The 19,946-nt window shown below is 39.9% G+C and overlaps 1 protein-coding gene across 2 annotated transcripts in view; it reads right to left on the bottom strand.

Annotated features, from left to right (window-relative positions):
- Positions 1 to 16,425, bottom strand: part of LOC131228660 (fumarylacetoacetase) — a 50,628-nt gene extending 34,203 nt beyond the window's left edge. The window contains exons 1-5 of one of the 2 annotated variants that reach the window (XM_058224477.1): positions 16,138 to 16,425; positions 13,819 to 13,897; positions 4,319 to 4,377; positions 4,112 to 4,236; positions 64 to 138 (exon numbers count right to left, since the gene is read on the bottom strand). In XM_058224477.1, the coding sequence (XP_058080460.1) occupies positions 64 to 138; positions 4,112 to 4,236; positions 4,319 to 4,377; positions 13,819 to 13,897; positions 16,138 to 16,341 (542 nt within the window). In that variant the 5' untranslated portion in view covers positions 16,342 to 16,425. The remainder of the gene's footprint in view (positions 1 to 63; positions 139 to 4,111; positions 4,237 to 4,318; positions 4,378 to 13,818; positions 13,898 to 16,137) is intronic. The other variant, XM_058224476.1, reaches the window with a different exon arrangement.
- Positions 16,426 to 19,946: the final 3,521 nt, after the last annotated feature.

Genomic DNA, 19,946 nt, shown 5'->3' with positions numbered 1-19,946 from the left:
TATTAAATGAAAATACAGTGAGAAAATACAATCGGACACATAAAATAAATGAAAATCTCTTACCTAGGTCGAATAATATCTGTTCCAGAGATAACTATTGAGGATGCTCGTCCATGATACGCAATAGGAAGGTGGAACCTGAAACGTGAAAAAACATGATGCAAAACCCATCATACGATCAATGTTTGCCTCATTCTCAAGTTTGATGGATAAAAACATGAACAAAAACTGTATCGAGGACAGGAGAGACAGTAAAAGTGATATCCATAACAATTCGAGCAAGTGCATAAAAGATAAATGACAATAGCTGAATGAAACAAAATACAAGTAAATGAAAACAAGAGGCATAAAAACATCTCGAAGCTTGATTAAAATAAATAGAATCACAAATGGCTCTTCATGAGCATTCATGATGCATTTACATTCACTATGCAAAATCCAATTTCCCAACACGTCAATTCGAAGCACCACCTTCACCACTGACACTAAGTGTAAACATATACTCCAGAACCCGATTAACTTTTCAATCCTGGTGACAGAACGGAAACGCACACAGGTTTAATCAAATTGAAACCTGTGAACAATACCACATGAAAGACAAGGATCTAATGCATATCAAGCTTGAGCCATGCGTTTGATAATCCATACCCACTCCTTGGATTATGAAATTCAGAGGATGACCATGCCAACCATGTTCAATGGCTTGGATCTCCTCCCGGTCTCACCCTCTCTCTATTTCTCTCTTGCAATGGGCAAGCATATGATGCGGAGCACACCTCACATAATGAGCATAAAGTGAGAGGTTGAAAGTCCTCTCCTTACTCTTAGATGCTTAGTCGCTTGCCCATCAAGGAGACCAAAAAATAGATGGACTTATTAGGTTTCCTGATAAATGAATTGATTAGGACAGTCATGTAGTTGGGAGAGAGATTTCAGGATCGAAGATTTCAGCAATTCCTAAAAACTGCCCAAAAGGGCTATGTGCATGCTTCATGTGGACCACACCTAAAGAGTTTGACTCTAACAGCGGGCAATTTTTGTTTCTCATCCATCAGAATGTACTTGACACTTTGTAGATGGAGATAAAAGGATGTTTTTGAATGGATGGGAGTTATTTAGGATTGCAGAGGCATACCAAGGACAATGCTTGACAAAATGAGCCACTGACAGAATCAAGAGCAGTTTTCACAACAAAAAGCATTAGAAGCAAAACAGGGGGCAGTGTTAGCACTAGAGTGGGGAACTTTTGGCCAAACACAGTAGTAAAAATATTCAAAAGTTTTATGTGTATCTGTTATGTGCGAAGAAAAAAACCTAAATGGGCTTCATAACCAAAAAACTGTTACTACAAGGCTGAGAATGGAAGGGCCAGAGTCCACAAGCTTGGAAGATGAATTCAATAAGTCAGTATTCCAGAAACACCAATACTAGAAGAAAGACTTTCAGAAGCCTCCTCTTCTGGAAGCCATTCAATTCAACCCGTCATGAATGGATCAAATTTAGATATCAAAAAATAAAACTTTACAAACAAGTCCACCGATCGAAGAAGAAAAAAAATCACAAACAACAGCAAGGAAAGATCAGCACACAACGGCTCACAACTTACTAGAGTTCAACTACGGCGTGATTGTCAACCATCAGTGTCTCCTAGGAGATTGCCACAAGCTGATTGCAACTCTACATATTTATAAAAGATCCAAATAATTGAAGTGCTTTAAAGATCTGCATGCCAGCTTCATTTCACGAAGCAAATTTATGATGCTGGCAAGAGTTCCTGAGAACAATGAGAACACAAGGACACTCTTAGGACATCCTAATGAGTCCAAAAATACCTAAACTGAAATAAATACAGAGTTTGCTAAGCCCACCAATGTTTGATGTATCAATAATTCAATATTGCACCCTTAGGAAAAAATAATACGTATCTCGCAATGCATCCCAATCTGAGGGAAATATTGGGCAAACTTAAGGAAAATGGTGGAATTTTTCAGCGAATCTTCAGGAGATACTAAAAGACACCAGATTACACATTTAGAACTCAACACACACACACGTGTGTGTGTGGCTTCATTTCACGAAGAAAAATTATGATGCTGGCAAGAGTTCCTGAGAACACAAAGCCGCTCTTAGGACATCCTATAATGAGTCCAAAAATAACCAAACTGAAATAAATACAGAGTTTTGTAAGCCCACCAATGTTTGATGTATCCATAATTCAATATTGCACTATGTATCACACCCTCTGGAAATATCACACGTATCTTGTAATGCATGCCAATCTGAGGGAAATATTGGGCAAACTTAAGGAAAATGGTGGAATTTTTCAGTGAAACTTTAGGAGATATTAAAAGACACCAGATTACACATTTAGAACTCAACCCATTAGTGCGTGCATGTGTGCATGTAATAGTATTCTATTGTTTACCAGGCAAAACTGTGTCATGCCATAAGTGATGTAATTATCCAAAACTAGGTCTCATCATTCAAAAGTCATAACAGCAATAAAACATAAACAATACACTCAGAAGCTAAAAAGAACCAAAATATACCTTGGTCTCATACCCACATGGAGTTACCCAGCCATTATATTGTCTATTATGTTTGATAAAATACGGGATTTAGCATATGGACAGACATTCTGTTTGCCCATGTCAAAAGGAGGTAAATGTAATCGCCAACACCCCTCTTAATCAATCAAATTGTCACCCTTGTGATGTAGCAAAGAGAGGAGAGAGTGAACTTTTTCTTTTCTTTTTATAGGTGAGGGATTGAACTTAAATTGAGGGGAAAAGTATACGTACCAGTTATCAATTCACGATTCCCCCTTAATTGCCATAAGTAGAGAATAAACTTTCCAATAATGGATAGTGGAATTAATTTCCAGAAATCTTCTAACTTATTCAAGTAGAAACATAAAGAAGAAAACATTCCTACAGAATGAAGGATTGAACTCTCGGTCCTAGGGGGCATGGTCATGGGAAATTTTGCAGATATCACAGGAAATATAGCAGATACATCGGCACGTATCAACAATCCATAGGATTTTTGCTAAACACCCAACGTTTCATATCAGTACAATGTGACATCGATAATATGAGCCACCATCATCATTTATAGGTCAGTCCATGTGCCAAAATGATAAAACCATACAAGATCCAAGTAGACGATTAGGTGGCAAGAAAATGTAGATATCCTGACTAGAAGTAAGAATCGGGCATGTCCACTCATCACATTGGCCACAACAAATGAAACAAGTGAAAGGAGAAAATAAGTTTTTTTGTTTCTACCCCTTCATTTGTTTTATACACTGTGGCCCACCTGCTAGATTTTGAGGATGGAAAATATCTACACATTGTGGTCCACTAGATGCATTGCTTGAACACCACACATGAATACCACACAAGATGTGCACTTGCACTAGGACAGGGCTGTACAAGCATGTGGGTTTACCACAACTCGTCAATATACCAAAACATAATGGGTTGTGTGAGAGACCAGTGAGGTTTGCCGACTATCTTGACAGGAAGATCATTTGACATAAGAACCTCGACTCTTTCTTCATTGGTGTATCTTTCTCTTGCTATTCTTAAGGAGTAGACAAATGATAATTCCAAATGGTTGTATTTTATCTGAGATGCAGAAACTGTGGATCATCTTTTCTTCCATTGCAGATTTATGATCTGGTGAAATTTCTTCAGCTTATCTAGTGTTGCTTGGGTAATGCCTTGTTCAATTGGGAAGTTCTTCATCACGTGGTCATTCGGCATAAGAGGAAGGAGAAATAGAACATTATGGAGGCTTGTTCTTCTAGCTGTTCTGCAGTTGATTTGGCATGAGCCTAACAGCAAAATTGTTAAGGATCAATCAATCCCATCAAACAAGGTCTTCCTGAATGCCAAGTGGCTCACAGTAGACTGGAAATTGGTCAGCTTTTACTTCATATTATTGATTCAGAAGTTAATAAACAGTGAAATCAGCACTCATTAGTGTCATGCATCAGGCATCTACACAACTTAAGTTCTTTATGCATTATGTGCATCTGTAAACCCACATGTTATCTGCAGTGAACCAATTAATTATAATTCACATATAGACTTCAAAATGATCATACCAGTTTGGCGAAATTGGGTTCTCCGGTCCGCGGAATATGGTCCCACAATTCTTTGCATGATGCATGGAGCAAAAGAAGTCTGTGTAATCCCCTATTGTAATAGGCAGAAGCATTTGAACCTTGTCCTGCTTAGTCAAATGCACAATCGGCGTTACAAAAATGTAACTCTAAATATATGCTATAAGCAGGGTCATCAAAATGTCATACCATTGGCAAGAGTGATTTCTCCCTCAAATTTGCATTATCACGTAAAGTTGGCTCTCCAGCTGCATGGAGAACGGAGTTGGTAATTTTAGGCTAGAATTATAAAAGACTTAATGAGTTTTCATCCTTGCTAGAAATTAAGAAATTTCCTTCATCTCTCTCTTCTTTAGTTTTTAATTTTGACAAGTGATGAGAAATTTGTTAAATGAGGTTACATTGTGAACATCCCAACATAAAGCAATAAGATACATCAGGACTTTTGCCTTCGAATCTGCATCATCTTCCAATAATCTAAACCATTTATATGATGAGTCCCACTTTGTATGGTCAATAGACAACAAATAAAAGATTTTAAGATTGTTTTAACCCTTTGGTAAGTTGGCTCTTTCGCTTGAATATGGACAGTCACCATAGCCTATATTCAATCTAAGAGTTGTTTGGAGCATCCCTCATCCAAGAGGAGCCGTATGACAAACAGTTGGGTGAAACAAACCAAATCTAACGGCTAGTCTGGACATATCCTATTGTAATAAATTGGGTTGTATTCTAGCAAGCCTCTAGCTTGCTTGTCAATTGCATCAATCAATCAAGATATATACAACCTAACCACTAGATATAACAGCTAATCAATATACAATACATCAGTATGCAATGATCTGCTTTCCTATCGAAGTAGGTACAGCTGCATGTACAGTGGTACTGTATGCAAACAGTATCCCACCCCCAATCAGATTGGTAACTGGCAGTGACATTGATGGTGAACATCAGAACAATGGGGCAAATGGTGAATCAAAGATAAGATCCATAGGCAGGAATCCGATCAATTGGCAGCAACCCAATCAATGAACAGATGATCTTATCAAGAGATCAAATCTGAATTCAGACGCAGTTAACTGGCAAACCAGAGATCCGAATTCAGAGGGAGGTAACCAGCAAATCAGCAAACCAAATTCAGATGCAGGCAACCGCCAAATCGGTGATCACAGGGAGCCAGGGCCAAAGTGTTGAGTTGGGTTTCACAAATAGCAACTAACAACTGCTTCAGGTCCAATGTAGTTCGAGTGAACAGTACTTTCAGGTGTGAAATGGTTCATGTTTGGAGATCTGGTGATCCAATGACAACCGGAGTTCAGATTCAAACTATCAGGGATGATGATTGTGGCAGGCATATTGAGGCAGCAATGGGCTGGAAGAGGGTTAGAATTGACAAAGACAACCAGCAAGAGTTGAAAGCACTTGCAAATTGTGGAAGACACACACCAAAATCAAAAGCAAATGGTGGTGATCTCATAGCATCAAAATAAAGCTTGTGGTGAACTTACACCACAAAACAATGTCTAAACTAAATTGTTGCTAAGATAATTTCATGCTCCTGCAAACTACCAACATGACCTCCAAAATGCAAAGAGATTTGTAGTGTTGGAGAAAATATGCAAGTTTTTTGTGCCTGTGTTTTGTTCTGACTGAAATGAGAAACAAGAGAGAATGCTCACAGCCCTTCTATGTAAGAATTTAAATTTTTAATATGGGTATAGATCTGGCTCATCCAACTTGTTTCCCACTTGTAGATTCAAGATTGGTGCCAGAGATGATGAACATAGTCCTGCTTGACACTAGGGAATGGGGATGAGTGCAGATCTGAATGCCAACGGTGGGTAGGGTTCAAAGCAACGATGGTGGTAATGAGGACTAATTACAATAAGACAACCATACTCGACGAATAGACCATCAATGTTGTTAGGTGCAGGATTGTGGGCACCACAACAAATACTGTGGCCTGTGACCAGGGTTGTGAAAGTGGTGGTGCTGTTGACAGAGAAGATGTTGGAGATTGGGTAATGTATGGTCAGAAGAATTGGAAAGAATCAATTGCCGGAAATAGGTGCAGAGGATTGCAGAAAGTGCAGATCTAGCCAAAGAGGATGTTGATTTATAGGACGAGTTGCCAGGGAAAGAATGATGTGTTGCTTGTTGGAGGCAATGTTTTCCGTATCATTATTGCGTAATTTATCGTTGTTGTTGGGAAACATGGGAAAACATTGGGAAATTGGTCGATTTTTTTAATGAAACTTCAGGGATTGATAAAAAGACACCAATACACACATAGGAATTTATAATAATAATAATAAAATCACAAACAACGAGTACACATAATAGGTTTCTTTTGTATAAAGCTATGCGTTGTCTGACTAAAATGATGCGCTATATTCAAAGTTAATTAATAAAATTTATAAATGTAAGAAGACATGTATGGAAACACAAGCCTTATATTCAAAACAAAAGAAGTAGAAAACTAGAAATATACCTATAGATTTCGAAAGGAAAAAAAAAAAAAGTTAACATTTTTTAATTAAAAAATTACTTTTTCCTGAAAAATCCACAAATTGCCAAGAATGTGTAGATCAGGTTAAATACATGTTTGATTACGTGTTTGAACATTAAGATTGAAATTGATTTGAGAAAATTTAGGAATTTTTTTATTTTTCTCCAATTTTCCACAACTCAGCCCATCTCCCCCAAATCTCGAAATCAAGACTCCAAATCCATAATTTTTCATGCAAAATATGAAGAAGCATGGACTTAAATTATTATTTTTTACCATTTGACACTATTTACAACATAGGGGGGGGGGAATCAAAACTCAAAAATGCACACCTTTTAGAATCCATCCCCAAGAAGCTTCCTATCGATTTCAGAAAAATTTCAAAGATTTTCTTCCAACAAACTAGAGTAGATTGGTCAAAATCACCTTATAATAGGATTTATTTATTTTTTTGTGCAAAAAAATAAAATATTAATAAATAAATAATAATAATAATATATTCAATTTTTTGTGATTTTTTTAGGATTTTCCAAACAAAACAATGTCGGTTTCCTTCTGTCCCTTTCAATATCGCACTCGATACCGATATACCACACGATACATTAAGAATTTATAAAAGGGGAGTGGATATATAGCACGATATCGCGATATCGTGCAATGTATTGCACGATACAATGAAAAATGGATATTAAAGTTAGGTTTCATATCGCCCAGCTGGGATAACAGATATATCGTGGGATATTAAGGTGATATCGCGAGATACTAAAAACACTGGTCGGAGGAGGGCTATGGGCTCGTTGTTCTTCTCAAATCTTGATTGCCCCAAAAACAAAATATAAAGAGGGTTGATCGTGAATGGTGAAAACAGAGATTAGCAACAGATCATGGTAGAGTTTGGTGATGGAGATCTGATGCAAAAGGTTATTGAAGCAAAGAGTTTGTAGGGGAGATGACGAAGCGAACTGGTTGAAGAAGGTTCACAGAGGATTAAAGTAGAGATCACCAACCCAATTCACAAATATGGACAATGGAGATCTGGGCATCAATTATTATTCAAACGTGAGTTAAGACAGCAAGCAAAAACCGAAGACAAGGGTGCGTGATGAGTGGTCTAGTGGGTGTTTAGTGATGGTGTCCATGCTTGCAAGCCCCGCATAGATGATACTTGCAGGGACAAGCAACAAACATTTGCCAATGACGATGCTAGAAGATTCCAATTCCAGCAATCAGAGATTTGCCAGAAAACGGCATCGATGGTATGATGTTGATCGATTGTTAGTTTTGGATGAAGATGATTGATTGGAGATCGAAAACACATTGCCAATGGAGGGATTCGAGATCTAATTGAGGTTGAGTGGCAGTGACGGTAATGAGTTACTTGGATGAAGAAGACATGTTTGGGCGCTAAGAAGTGGGTTCCAGTTTTGGCATTCAAAACAAATAAAGGACCTGTGGATGAATCTGAGATCAGGGAAATCCAATTGAAACATTACTAGTAACAAACTGAGCATGGTTTTTTTTAAAAAAGATGATGCAATATTATTAAGGCAAAAACACCAAAGAAAAAAAACAAAACAAAACAAAGAAAACAAAGAAAAACAGGGAAAAAACAAAATAAACAAAAAAAAAAAAAAAAAAACACTAGATACAAGAAAGAGCCAAAATGCTCCCCCAACCCAAACACTTGAGTTAATGCTACTCAAACACTAGATTCCTCACCTGAATAAAAACCAAATCCACAGACACTGATTGGTTCCGATATATCCAATTTTTTTCTTTCGAGCCATATCGACCACAAGGAAGCCAATAAGGAGAGCCTCCACTTCCGAGAACCCATACAACCTCCCCAGTCACCGTGCCATGACTAAAACGGGATTCCATCAATTCCGACATCACCCTCATCATGCCCAAAGATCGAAAAATACCATACCAAACAACTCCAGTGAAGGCACGGTGAATGAAGAGATGATGAACAAACTCTTCCACATCCAAACACAATGGGCAAGAATTAGGGAAGATCATCCCTCTCTTCTGACAATTGTCAATTGTAAGGATTTTTCTTCTCCCCACAACCCTAGTAAACGCTGGTATCTTAGGGGGATCCCCATAAAATCAGGTCCCTGATGTGAAGAAGTGCTTCTAACTCGATTCAGCTGAGAGAGAAAATGAAAAAGAGCTCGAACCAAGAACTTTCTAGATTTGTTAAAATGCCAGACTAGAGAATCCTTGACTTCAAGGTTCAGTGAGAGACCCTGCAATAGGGATAAAAGACATAGTAGGTCATCGAATTCATCGTTATTTAATTTCCTACAATAAGGGGGGCACCACACACCCCAACCCTCGATAAAAGAGAAGCAGTTGGCCACAGTGACCCCAAGCATAGGGACACAAATTAGCTAAGTTCAGGAAAGACAATCTCAACGGGGAGTCCCCTCACCAAATATCATTCCAAAACCTAGTTCTTGATCCCTCTCCAACCACATAACTGTAACCATCAATGACCTTAAGGGTCACCTGAGCAATTGCTTTCCAAATGAACGAAGCCTGATAAAGTGAAGAAGCTTTAGTCCACCAACCCATATCGTCAGTCCCGTATTTAGCAAGGATTAACTTCCTTTGAAGACTATCATCCTCAACTCCAAACCTCCAAACCCATTTTCCCAAGAGCGCAGAATTCAGAAGATTCAACGACCTAATTCTCGCTCCACCTTCATCAATAGGACAATAGGCATCCTTCCAATTTAGGATGTGAATTTACCATTTAAAACACCCCCTGCAACAGGACATCCCTCCTAAGTTTATCAACCCGATCAAAGACTGATTTAGGGCATTTGAATAAGGATAGGAAATACAAAGGGAGGTTAGAAAGAGAGGCTTTACTGAGAGTAAGCCTACCCAGTAAAAAGAGCAATTTGCTCTTCCGAGGACTTAGTTTCCTTTTTATCCTTTCAGCAATTTTATCCTAGAGGTGAAGCGCAGGTTTGCCCCCACACATAGGGGAAGACCCAGGTAAGATGAAGGGAAACATCCTACCTTAAAGCCAAAGACCTCAACAAAACTAGAAGTCTCTTCCTGAGCTAAATGAATCCCCAGGATTACCAACTTAGATATCGAACCCTAAGATTTGCAACAGAGGACTCCCTAGCTTCACAAAAAAGGATGGTCTCATCTATGAATTGGAGGTGGCTGATAGAGCTAGGAAAGTTTGGAACAGTGAAACCTCTAAACAACCCAAAACCTTACCCTGAGATAACATTCTATTGAAAGCTTTAGACACTATTACAAAGAGAAAAGGCGAGAGGGTGTCTCCTTACCACAACCCCCGTGAAGATTTAAAGAAACTAAAGGAGGAACCATTGATTAGAACCGAAAAGGAAGGCAAGGATATGCAACAGTACATCCAGCGTCTCTATCTCAAACCAAAACCCATCCTCCCAAGGAGATGGTCCAAAAAAGACTGGGCAACATGGTTATAAGCTTTCTCTAAATCTAATTTGAGGACCACCCCTCTGACACTAGACTTATATCAGGAATCCAAGCATTCATTTCATGGGCTATAAGCGCACTTCAATGATCTACCTGCCTAAGATAAAAGAGCTTTGGAAATGATAAATAATACTAAACAAAATCCCCCCCAGCCTTTAACTCAAAACTTTAGAACTGATCTTATATGGGCTTCCGATCAAACTAATGGGTCAGAAATTAGATGGGCAATCCGCGCCAGAGACATTTGGGATAAGGGTTAAAAAAGTGCAACCTAACTCCGAGGGAATCTTGGAAGATTCAAAGAATTCTAAAGCAAAGGCAAAGAGATTCAGCTTTACCAAGTCCTAAAAAGCTTTTTTTTTTTTAAGCTAAGGGGAACCCATCCGGGCTAGGAGCTTTATCTCAGCCAAGCTCAACATCTTTGATTTCTTCCAACCGAATGGGCAACTCCAAGTTGGGAGCCATCTCAGGAGGAAGAGAATCAAAATCTAAATTATCCAAAGAAGACCTATCCCACTATTCACTCAATAGTAATCCGAATAGAACTTAACTATAGAATGACAAATAGAATCTTTATCGCTAAACTGACTAGGATTAATTAAGAGAGAAGAGATGAACTTAGCTCTAGCTCCCGCACTAGCGATCCCATGAAAAAACTTAGGTATTTTTATCTCACTCTATAAGCCAAGTCGTGCATGATTGCTAATGCCATTTCATCTCTTCTTCCTTAACCCTAGCGAGAAAGTTAGCAGATAACTTAGCTTTGGATAAACGCTCGGCATCCAAAGGGACACCACTTTCCTCTTTAACATCGAGAGCTTATAATGCAGGAGCATTTCACACCGGGCTCAAGTGGGGTTGCCTGTGGGATGCAAGGGCACACTCGGGATGGGCGGTCCATGTGAGGCGGGTGGCCCATATGAGGCGGTACCCACGTGATTTAGGGCCCACGAGAGGGGTTTGACCGAGGTCTTAACCCATGAGATAAAGGGATTGATTCGCCATGCTCTAACAGGTCAAGCTTTTAGAGCAAGTGGTTAATTGTCCTGCATCAGCTTAGGTCTCCCTCAGAATCTCATTTATCTCAAGTTCCCGATCATCGAAACATGCTAGATCGGAAGAAAGAGAATGATCAGGATGGAGAGGATCAAGATTGGAGTATCAACGATCAAGATGGTTGTAATACAACATCGTGTGGAAATACCTCCCTACACCTATTCACTTGTAAATTTTCAATGATATGTTATTTTCTCCTCTAATATGACCACATAACAAATACCTTCTTCTTTTACCCAAGCTCTTGGAACCAGCCATTGCAGAGGCTCCAATTGACACCACTCACATGCCAAAACGATTTGCCCGGTATTCAACCCCAACACAATTGTTACATGCACGCCCAGTCTCTCACATGCAACACAACTGTCAAGTGGTAAAGTGTTTATAGGTAAACAGCTTATTTGTTTGGCTAACTCGTCAAGCGTTCATAATGTATAAAGTTGGTATTCAAACCACATAGCACTCAGAGCAGTAATTCCCACCAAAATCTTCAAATCACATAAAAAGGGCTTGATTTTCTTTAGGCCCTAGAAGAGCATAGATGGCATACACCAATCACTGCGGCCCCAAACACAACCTAGGACCCCCCACCCCCCCCCCCTGTTGTAGGAAAGCATCAAGGGATGCATATGATGGACGGATTGGATGCACTCTACACATCATGGTGGGCCCCAAACAACAAGCGTGTGTATTAACCACTGTGCTTTGTTATGTATAATGCATTTTGAGGTGTAAACGCTTTTTACCTATAATCTAAAACATATTTGCCTGGAGAAAAGAGGGGAGTTTAAAGGCAAATTTTGCCATCCGAACACCTACCTGTAAAGTATTCACCGATAAACCCTTTTACAACTAAGGATTTTACTGGCATTCAAACAACCCCTAAGGGATCGTGGATTCCTTAATGAGATTTGACCCTTTTCTCCAACCAATCAACAAAAGTCAATGCGGAGATCATTGATTTGAGGTAATGATCTGATCAATAATTCATTGTTGCTTTTTTTGTTTTGTATTGATGCCTTCCACTCTTTTTTTAATGGAAGCATCTTGATCTACTCTTAGCTTTTGGATTTTGAATTTGTGGGATTGTCTACTATTGTTCTTTGGATTTATTGATAGACAAGATCAAAGAAATTTCTATGAAACGTAATAGAATGGGTATTCGGGATGTCAGGGGGTTCGGATGTAAATGTGAATGTCTATGAAATTTCTTCCATGTCTGGGTTGTGACTCTAGGACATAATATGGGTGGTCTGGCGGGTTGTATTTTTTTGCTGCTTTGACATTTGTCGTTGCAGCCAATCAATAAAAACAGTTACCATTATCCTTCTTCTTCTTCTTTTTTTAAAGATCAAAGAAATTTGGGGATTTGGATATTGATTGCTGTAGGAGTTATATCATTCTCTGGTTTGAAGTTTGTCATTGGAATTATTACCCTTTTTGGTATATTATTATGAGTTGGAGAAAAACACATTGGATTTTCATTGAGCAGTTACCTCCTTTTTTCCTTCTTTTCCTTTATTTTTTCCTTTTTAAATAAGACAAACAAACACACTGGTAAGCAGATGTGTGAAGATTGCAGAGCTAATGAGGATGATCTGAAGCTCTTTCCATATATATTTGTGTGGATATTGAGTATACTGATGACCCAGACCGATCGTTGTCCATGAAAAGGCCAGTCAATGTAATGAACCTTCCACCTCACCATGAGACGATCCAGGCTAACCACTTTCAATGCAAAGGCCAGTTAAAATTGCAATTTTGTTGCCAACCCCTCAGAAAAATCATAATCATCATCATTTAAGCCTTGTCTCAACAAATTGAAGTTGGCTAACACAACGGGGGGATGGTCATGATCTATATTCAACATGCATCTGTGGCCCACATGACAACTGAACATTACTTGATTATGGGCCAGGGAATGTTTAATGCAGGACCTATGTGATGAGGGGCGGAGATCTCCGGCACAAGTGCAACTCATGGCTTCTTCAATTTCTCAAAGGCATTGAATAAGTCAGCACGTGGCCAACTTGATGCATGGGTGAATCTAGATTTTGTGACTGACCACTTCACATTGAACTACATGGCCCAAATCTCGCATATGCATGGAAAAAACTCATGTGTGCACGAAACAAATCTAGTAAGACGAGTTCGAGTATTTTATCATCCAAGCACAAAACAGCGACTTACACGGAACTCTAACGTTGCTAACCAGACAACATAAACCCACTTCCAGGAAAGTGAAATTCCATGGATGTAGTCTTCCACTAGATCTGGACTTCCATGCATCCAAACGATCCCTTAATAGAAGATTCAAGCAGTAACTGAATTTGAGTCACGGGCATACTAGTAATTTATGTTTGCTATTATGATGATGATGATGACAACGACGACGACGATGATGATGATGATGATGAGACGGCAATGGTGAGAGAAATATAGATTACTCGTTGTGCGCAAAAGCTTCCACAGTTTCATTCTCGGCTTGATGAAGGGTATTGTAGTTTGTGTATGGATGACCAAGTATAATAATAAAATGGTCACGTAAGCCTTTCAGAATTTCATGCAGCTAACCTTCAATTTTTTCTTATGATGCACCTAGGAAACAAAAAAATATTTTCTAGGAAGAAGATGCTACCTGACAAAAGCTTTTGCATCGTCATGCGAGCCTCCGTCCATGCAGGTCGCCCCATTCCCAAGAACTTGTTAAGAGAAGGCTGGTATGAGAAGGAACAACATTAAGCTCAACGTTGAGCCACATTACGAACTTAATACCTCAATAAAATGGCAATATAAAGTATTTACAAGAAATAGTCACGAAGGAAATCTATCAGTGTAATGTCCCAAAGGGAATGATGCTAAAATTGGAAAGTTGGGAACCCATTTATCCAAATAAAGGGAATCTTCATAGGTTTTGTGAAGAGTTCAAAACCCACCACAAAATCTTTCAAAAAAAAAAAAAAAGAGTTAAAGAGTTTAAGTAGTGCATTCAACCAACATTTTAAGTAAAGGATACCATTTTGAGAAGGGGAAAAATAAAAATAAAAAAAATTAAGAAAGCATTTAAGGCATAAAACTGGAGGCATGCATGGACGATTAGTGATAGACCTGAAATGCTTGGCTCTGTGGGGCATATTGCTTATGTGGTAAGGCACAGATGATGTGTACCCATCAAACCACTTGAATGTTTTGATTTCCAGCGCCCCAACCACAGAACATGAAGAAACCTTATATTTAGCAAGGATCATCAAGCCAGTTCAGTTCTTTTATTATTTTAAATCTTTTTTTATCAATTTTAACATTTTAAATCCTACATGGAGGTCATAGGAATCATAGCGTCCTCGACACAAAGCTTTGTACAGTGCACTGGGCTTCTGGTTCTGACAACTGGGGCCTATGGTTCAGTAATCCAGACCATTGGTCTGTTGTGCCCAACAAAGGATGGACAATGACCCAAAAGTATCCTCAACAGGAGAATCCTAACATTTCAATTGGTGGCCTACACAAGTACACATATACGGTCTGTGGTAACTGAAAATTTCCTAACTGGTGGCTAGGAACCTGGGATCTTACAATCTAGAAGATTTTTGGGGTATGGTCCATCTACAATAGGATGAAACAAACCAATGGTCTTGATTACCAAAACACGGGACTACTTGTCAGAACTGAAAACCAGAGTATATTGGGCAGCCTCAGCTGACAATCCTATAATCCCTCTTAAGATTAAATATATTTCTTGTTTTCCTAGTTGGCAACACAAAAACGATTCATTAAAGAAAAGCAAGTACCAGCAATTCATCAAGGTAGAGGAGCCAACAACACAAGCAAAGGTCTCCCTATAACACATTTGGGTCTTCTAATTCTAACTTACATTATCATTTTTATCCAGTGGTTGAGACTGGGAAGTGGTTTATTACTTAATAGCTTCTTTTTTATCAAATCATCAGCATCATAGCCTTGTCCCAGCTGTTTGGGGCCAGCTTAGCTTCTTATTCAAATATTTCACTATCTACAAATTTAATTCGCATACAGCACCAACTACTTATGAGTACGTGTGAACATCGGTCGGGCTGGACCTGTGCTGAAGCTTAAAAGTCCGCAGGCTGGTCCTAGATCAAAAGTTCTGATGCCTGATAACTGATATGAAGGCCTGGGCTTGGATATGCTTACAGGTCCAACAAAATAGCCAAGCCCCATCCAAATTGTTCAATACTATCAGATTGGGTACTCAGTAGGCTGTGCCAGGCCTGGGCCCATGTATTTAGCTCATGGGTCAGACTTGGAAAAGCCTCTGCCTGCCTGGCCTGGCCTGGCCCGTTAACAATGCTACTTCGGAGTTGTGAATTGTAACTTGTTAAGATTGCGTTTGAATGCGCGAGTGAACTGAATTGCAAACATTCAGTTACATCCAGAGGAAATGACAAAACTTAGTGATGTTTCCCAGTACTCATGTTGAGGCAATAGAACTCAAATTGTAATTATAATTTTTTATCAAATTCGACTTGAAAGTAAATTACTCACAATTTGGAGCCTAGCTCTTCAAGATTGAATGCTGAGGAAATTACAATTTAGTTATTTCAACTTTATTATATTAAATAAACACAATTCAATTTGACAAGACGACCAAACGCACCACTCTAACAATCTCAAGTAATTGCTAAGCTACAACACTTGGGAGTCTTCATAGATTTTCATTCGTGAATTGTGAATCGTGATTATTATCGAGTCAATCTAAATTCTAAACTGAGCACTTCAAAAACAACACCTGTGAGTATGATTAGACCATTCAAAAGGTGGGGCCCACCCCATGCCCAGACCCAATAACAGGCCCGTTTGTTCGTGAGTGGGTCATGCCTATTTGTTGAATCTGAACCGTAGATCAATTTTTCTCGACTGTGTACTGTTTTTGTTCTTGTTAGAGAAAAGTGGGGAATTGTAAAGAAAGAGAAAATGAGACCTGGAGGAAGCAATCGGAGTTCTTGAGGAGCGGGCCATCGAAGAGACCGGCAGCAGCAATCACGGAGAGGTCCAAGACGAAGTCGCCGATCGCAACGCCGGGGCGGGGTTCTCCGCCTTCCAAGGGCTTGAACACGCCGTACGGGAGGTTTTCAAGAGGGAAATGGGAATCTGGCCCCACATCTACGAAGGATTTCAGCGCCATATTCTCCTATTGGAGCTTCTGAAGCAGCTCTTCAGAAGAGAGAGATGATGATGAGGGATTTGGCAGACGAGGAGAGGCATGTGAGTTTATATCAAGACGCAAGAGTCATACAATGCTCGGGCCCAGTACGGCTTATACGCCATCCTGTTCGAGTTCCATTTTGCGCGGAGAGTAGCCCGGACAGGGAACCGGAATGGCTATTCCCCTGCCCCCAGCCAATGGCTGGTGGTCGGTGATCTGTGGGCCCTACCATGATGTATGTGTTTCATCCATGCCCTTCATCAAATTTTAAAGTCCATTTTATAGCTTGACCTTAAAAATTAAAGGGATATAAATGTCAGGTGGACCACACCACAGAAAAATAATAGTGATTGGATATCCACCATTAAAACCCTCCTAATGCCTACTGTTTATTTGACATCAAATACGTTGATTAGGCCATACAGACCTGATGAAGGACAAAAAACAAAGCTCGGCTCGATCGAAAACTTTTATAGTCCCCAGAAATTTTTTAATGATCAACGTTCATTATACACGCTTTCCTGTAATGTGGTCCACTTGAGATTGGCACATACCTCATTTTTTGTCTGGTATCTTAAAATGATCTAGAGAAATATATGGACGGCATGGATAAAACACATACATCATGGTAGGAGGCTGCAGAGCACCAACCACCAGCCATTGGCCGGTGGTAGGGGATAGCCAATCCGTTTCCCCGTGCGGGACGCGGATTGCGTACTACGGGCGCGGATTGAATACTGACAAGGTCAGTAGCCAAATCTCTACGGAAGTGACGTCACCAAGCTCTGTAGACTCCACCATGATGCATGTGTTGTATCCATACCGTCCAACTATTTTTAGATATCGTTTTATGGTATTACAAAGAGAATGAGATAGATCTAAAGTTCAAACGGAGCCCATCATAGAAAATAGTGGGGACATTGACATCCACCATTCAAAACTTCTTAGGGGCCACAATAGTTTCCAATCAAGATAGATATTTTTTTTCACTTCATCTATCTCTATGTTAACCTATGAATAGGTTAGATGTCAAAAATACATCATGGTGGGCCTTATAAATGTTTCAACGGTGGGTGTGACTGCTCCCATGGTTTTATGTGGTGGGTCCACTTGAACCTTAGATCTATCTCATTCTCTTTGTAATGCCATAAAAAGATCTCTAAAAATGGTTGGACGGTATGGATACAACACATGCATCATGGTGGGGTCTACAGAGCTTGGTGACGTAACTTCAGTAGCGATTTGGATGCAGACCTTGTTAGTATCCAATCCGCGCCCGCGTACTACCCCCGTCCGTCGGTATCTCCAAAGGGGCAGTTCTGTGGGTGGGCCCACCGTGATGTATCTGTACATCCAAGCCGTCTATTCTTTTTCTCAGATTAATTTAAGGCATCAATAGAAAAAATGAAGTAGATCCAACTATCAAATGGACCACACCAAAGATGATTCTTGCATTTAATGCAACGCACATCTAATTTTAATACAACCAAGCTTATTATTTAGTGTGGTCCAGTTGACGGCTGGATCTGGCTCATTTTTTTGATGCCTTAAAATAATCTGAGAAAATAGATTGACGGCTTGGATGTAGAGATACATCACGGTGGGCCCGCCCACAGAACTGCCCGTTCGGAGCTGAACGGGCAGGGGTAGCACGCAATCCGCGTCCGATCCCGAGCTATGTGGGGCCACCGCCAGGTCCGTGAGAGATCGACTTCGTCCACAAATACGAGAAAGATCCAAAACACAAGCGAGCCACGTGACAAGAAACAGTGGTGATAGAAGCCCAACGTGATTTTTTTATATGTCATCCGAACCGTTCATACGTTTGTGAACTGAAATTTAAAATATTAACCTAATCCAAACCTTCCGTGGCCCTGTTAAGGTTTCAATGATTGGCATTCAATTCACATTATTTTCTTTGGTGTGACCCACTTGAGTTTTGGGTCTAACTCATTTTTAAGCTCATCTGTGTAACGTGAGCTTGCAATACTGATGAACGGAGTAGATCTATGGTGGACATTCCATCACCATTGTTTCTGAGCTTCACATCTCCCTCGCGTTTGGCTCATGGTTGAGCTGGCGAAACGGATGTACAGTGTGAATATAACGCAAACATCATGGTGGGCCCACATAGCTTGATGTTACAGGCATCTGGGCCCCTACGGTTTACCTATCCACTTTGGGTGGACCATGAACTAAAGGTTCCCCCACATAGAGAGAATCATGACTCTTCAATAGCTCATCAGAAAATATACCGTTCATGTTGCAGCTAGGATCTTTCAATCCGGTGGATATTTGATGCAAGGGAAATCCACCGCCAGGCCCATCATATCAACGGTTTGGATTTTGAACCCACGGGCCCACCTGTACAAACTGAAAACCCAAACATAACTCTTCAACCCAAAAGATCTGTTGAGATTTTTCTACTGCCAGCTGTGCACGAACACTCAAAAGAGCTTGATTTGGCTCGGTTTTATATAGAGTTCCAGCCGAGTCAAGCTGAATTTTTTTAGCTTAAAATTTTTTCACCCCAGCTTGAGTCACTCTGATCGAATGCCAACTCGAATTGAATTGGGATCAAACTAGCTCAACGATTCGGTTATTTTAATACTGATGTTCCTCAGCAAGTGTTCGAGAAAATGGGGTCTTTACACTTGCTCCGGTGGTAGATTTTGAGGAGTTTCAACACCCGATCAAAGGTTCAAACACCCATAGGTGGTGAAATCCCACTACCATGTCGGGGTGTGTGCGTGTGTTTAAAAAAATAAAAAAAAAAGAATTAGATGAAATGAATCAATGAAGTGTTGGGTGATGAAAATACTCTTGTTTCTTAATTTTTATGTTACCTACGTAATGTTTAACGAAATGCCTTTATATTGATGTTGTTGCTTTACATTCTTTGAGAAAATGAAGGTACACTCCGCATGTTGGAGAAAATACTATAAATGGCTCGATCTTGGCTCAAACTTGACTCAAATTAACCCAAAATGCTGACTGAACCGAGCTGAGCTAGCCAATCAAGCCCAAGAGTGAAGCTGAGTTCAAACTGAGGTTGGCTAATGGCTGAGCCGAGTCAAGCTATGCCAAGCTCGACTCAATTCAACGCATGTACACCTCAGAGTCGCCCAAGCATAGCTGGGTAAGGTGATTTGTTGAGATTGGATTGCATGTTCCCACTGGGCACAGAGAATTAGATATATAGGTGTGCCTGGGATGTAACATCTTGAAATTTGGGGGTCATGCATATACTCGACTCCCAAGTTTTCAGGTATCACTTATAATCAATTTTATAGTTTTATGATTAATCAGATTTAAATGCGTAGCATAGAATTACTTGAAATCGGCTCAAGACTCACCACCGGCTCAAAACATTTATGGACGGTTTGGATATAACAAATACCTCCTTATGATGGGACCCACAGAACTTGCTGACGTCAATACACCAACTATAGCTAGTGTGTGGTACAACAACCAATCTGCTTCCCAATCCCGTCCAGATCCGGATGTGGATTTCCTGCAAAAGGCTTCCTGCGCTGGAAACCTATCTAGGGCCCACCCTGACTATTGTGAGAAATCCACCCCGT

This window comes from Magnolia sinica, chromosome 16, assembly GCF_029962835.1.
Source record: "Magnolia sinica isolate HGM2019 chromosome 16, MsV1, whole genome shotgun sequence".
NCBI lineage: Eukaryota > Viridiplantae > Streptophyta > Magnoliopsida > Magnoliales > Magnoliaceae > Magnolia > Magnolia sinica.
This window is presented reverse-complemented; position numbering and strand designations above follow the sequence as displayed.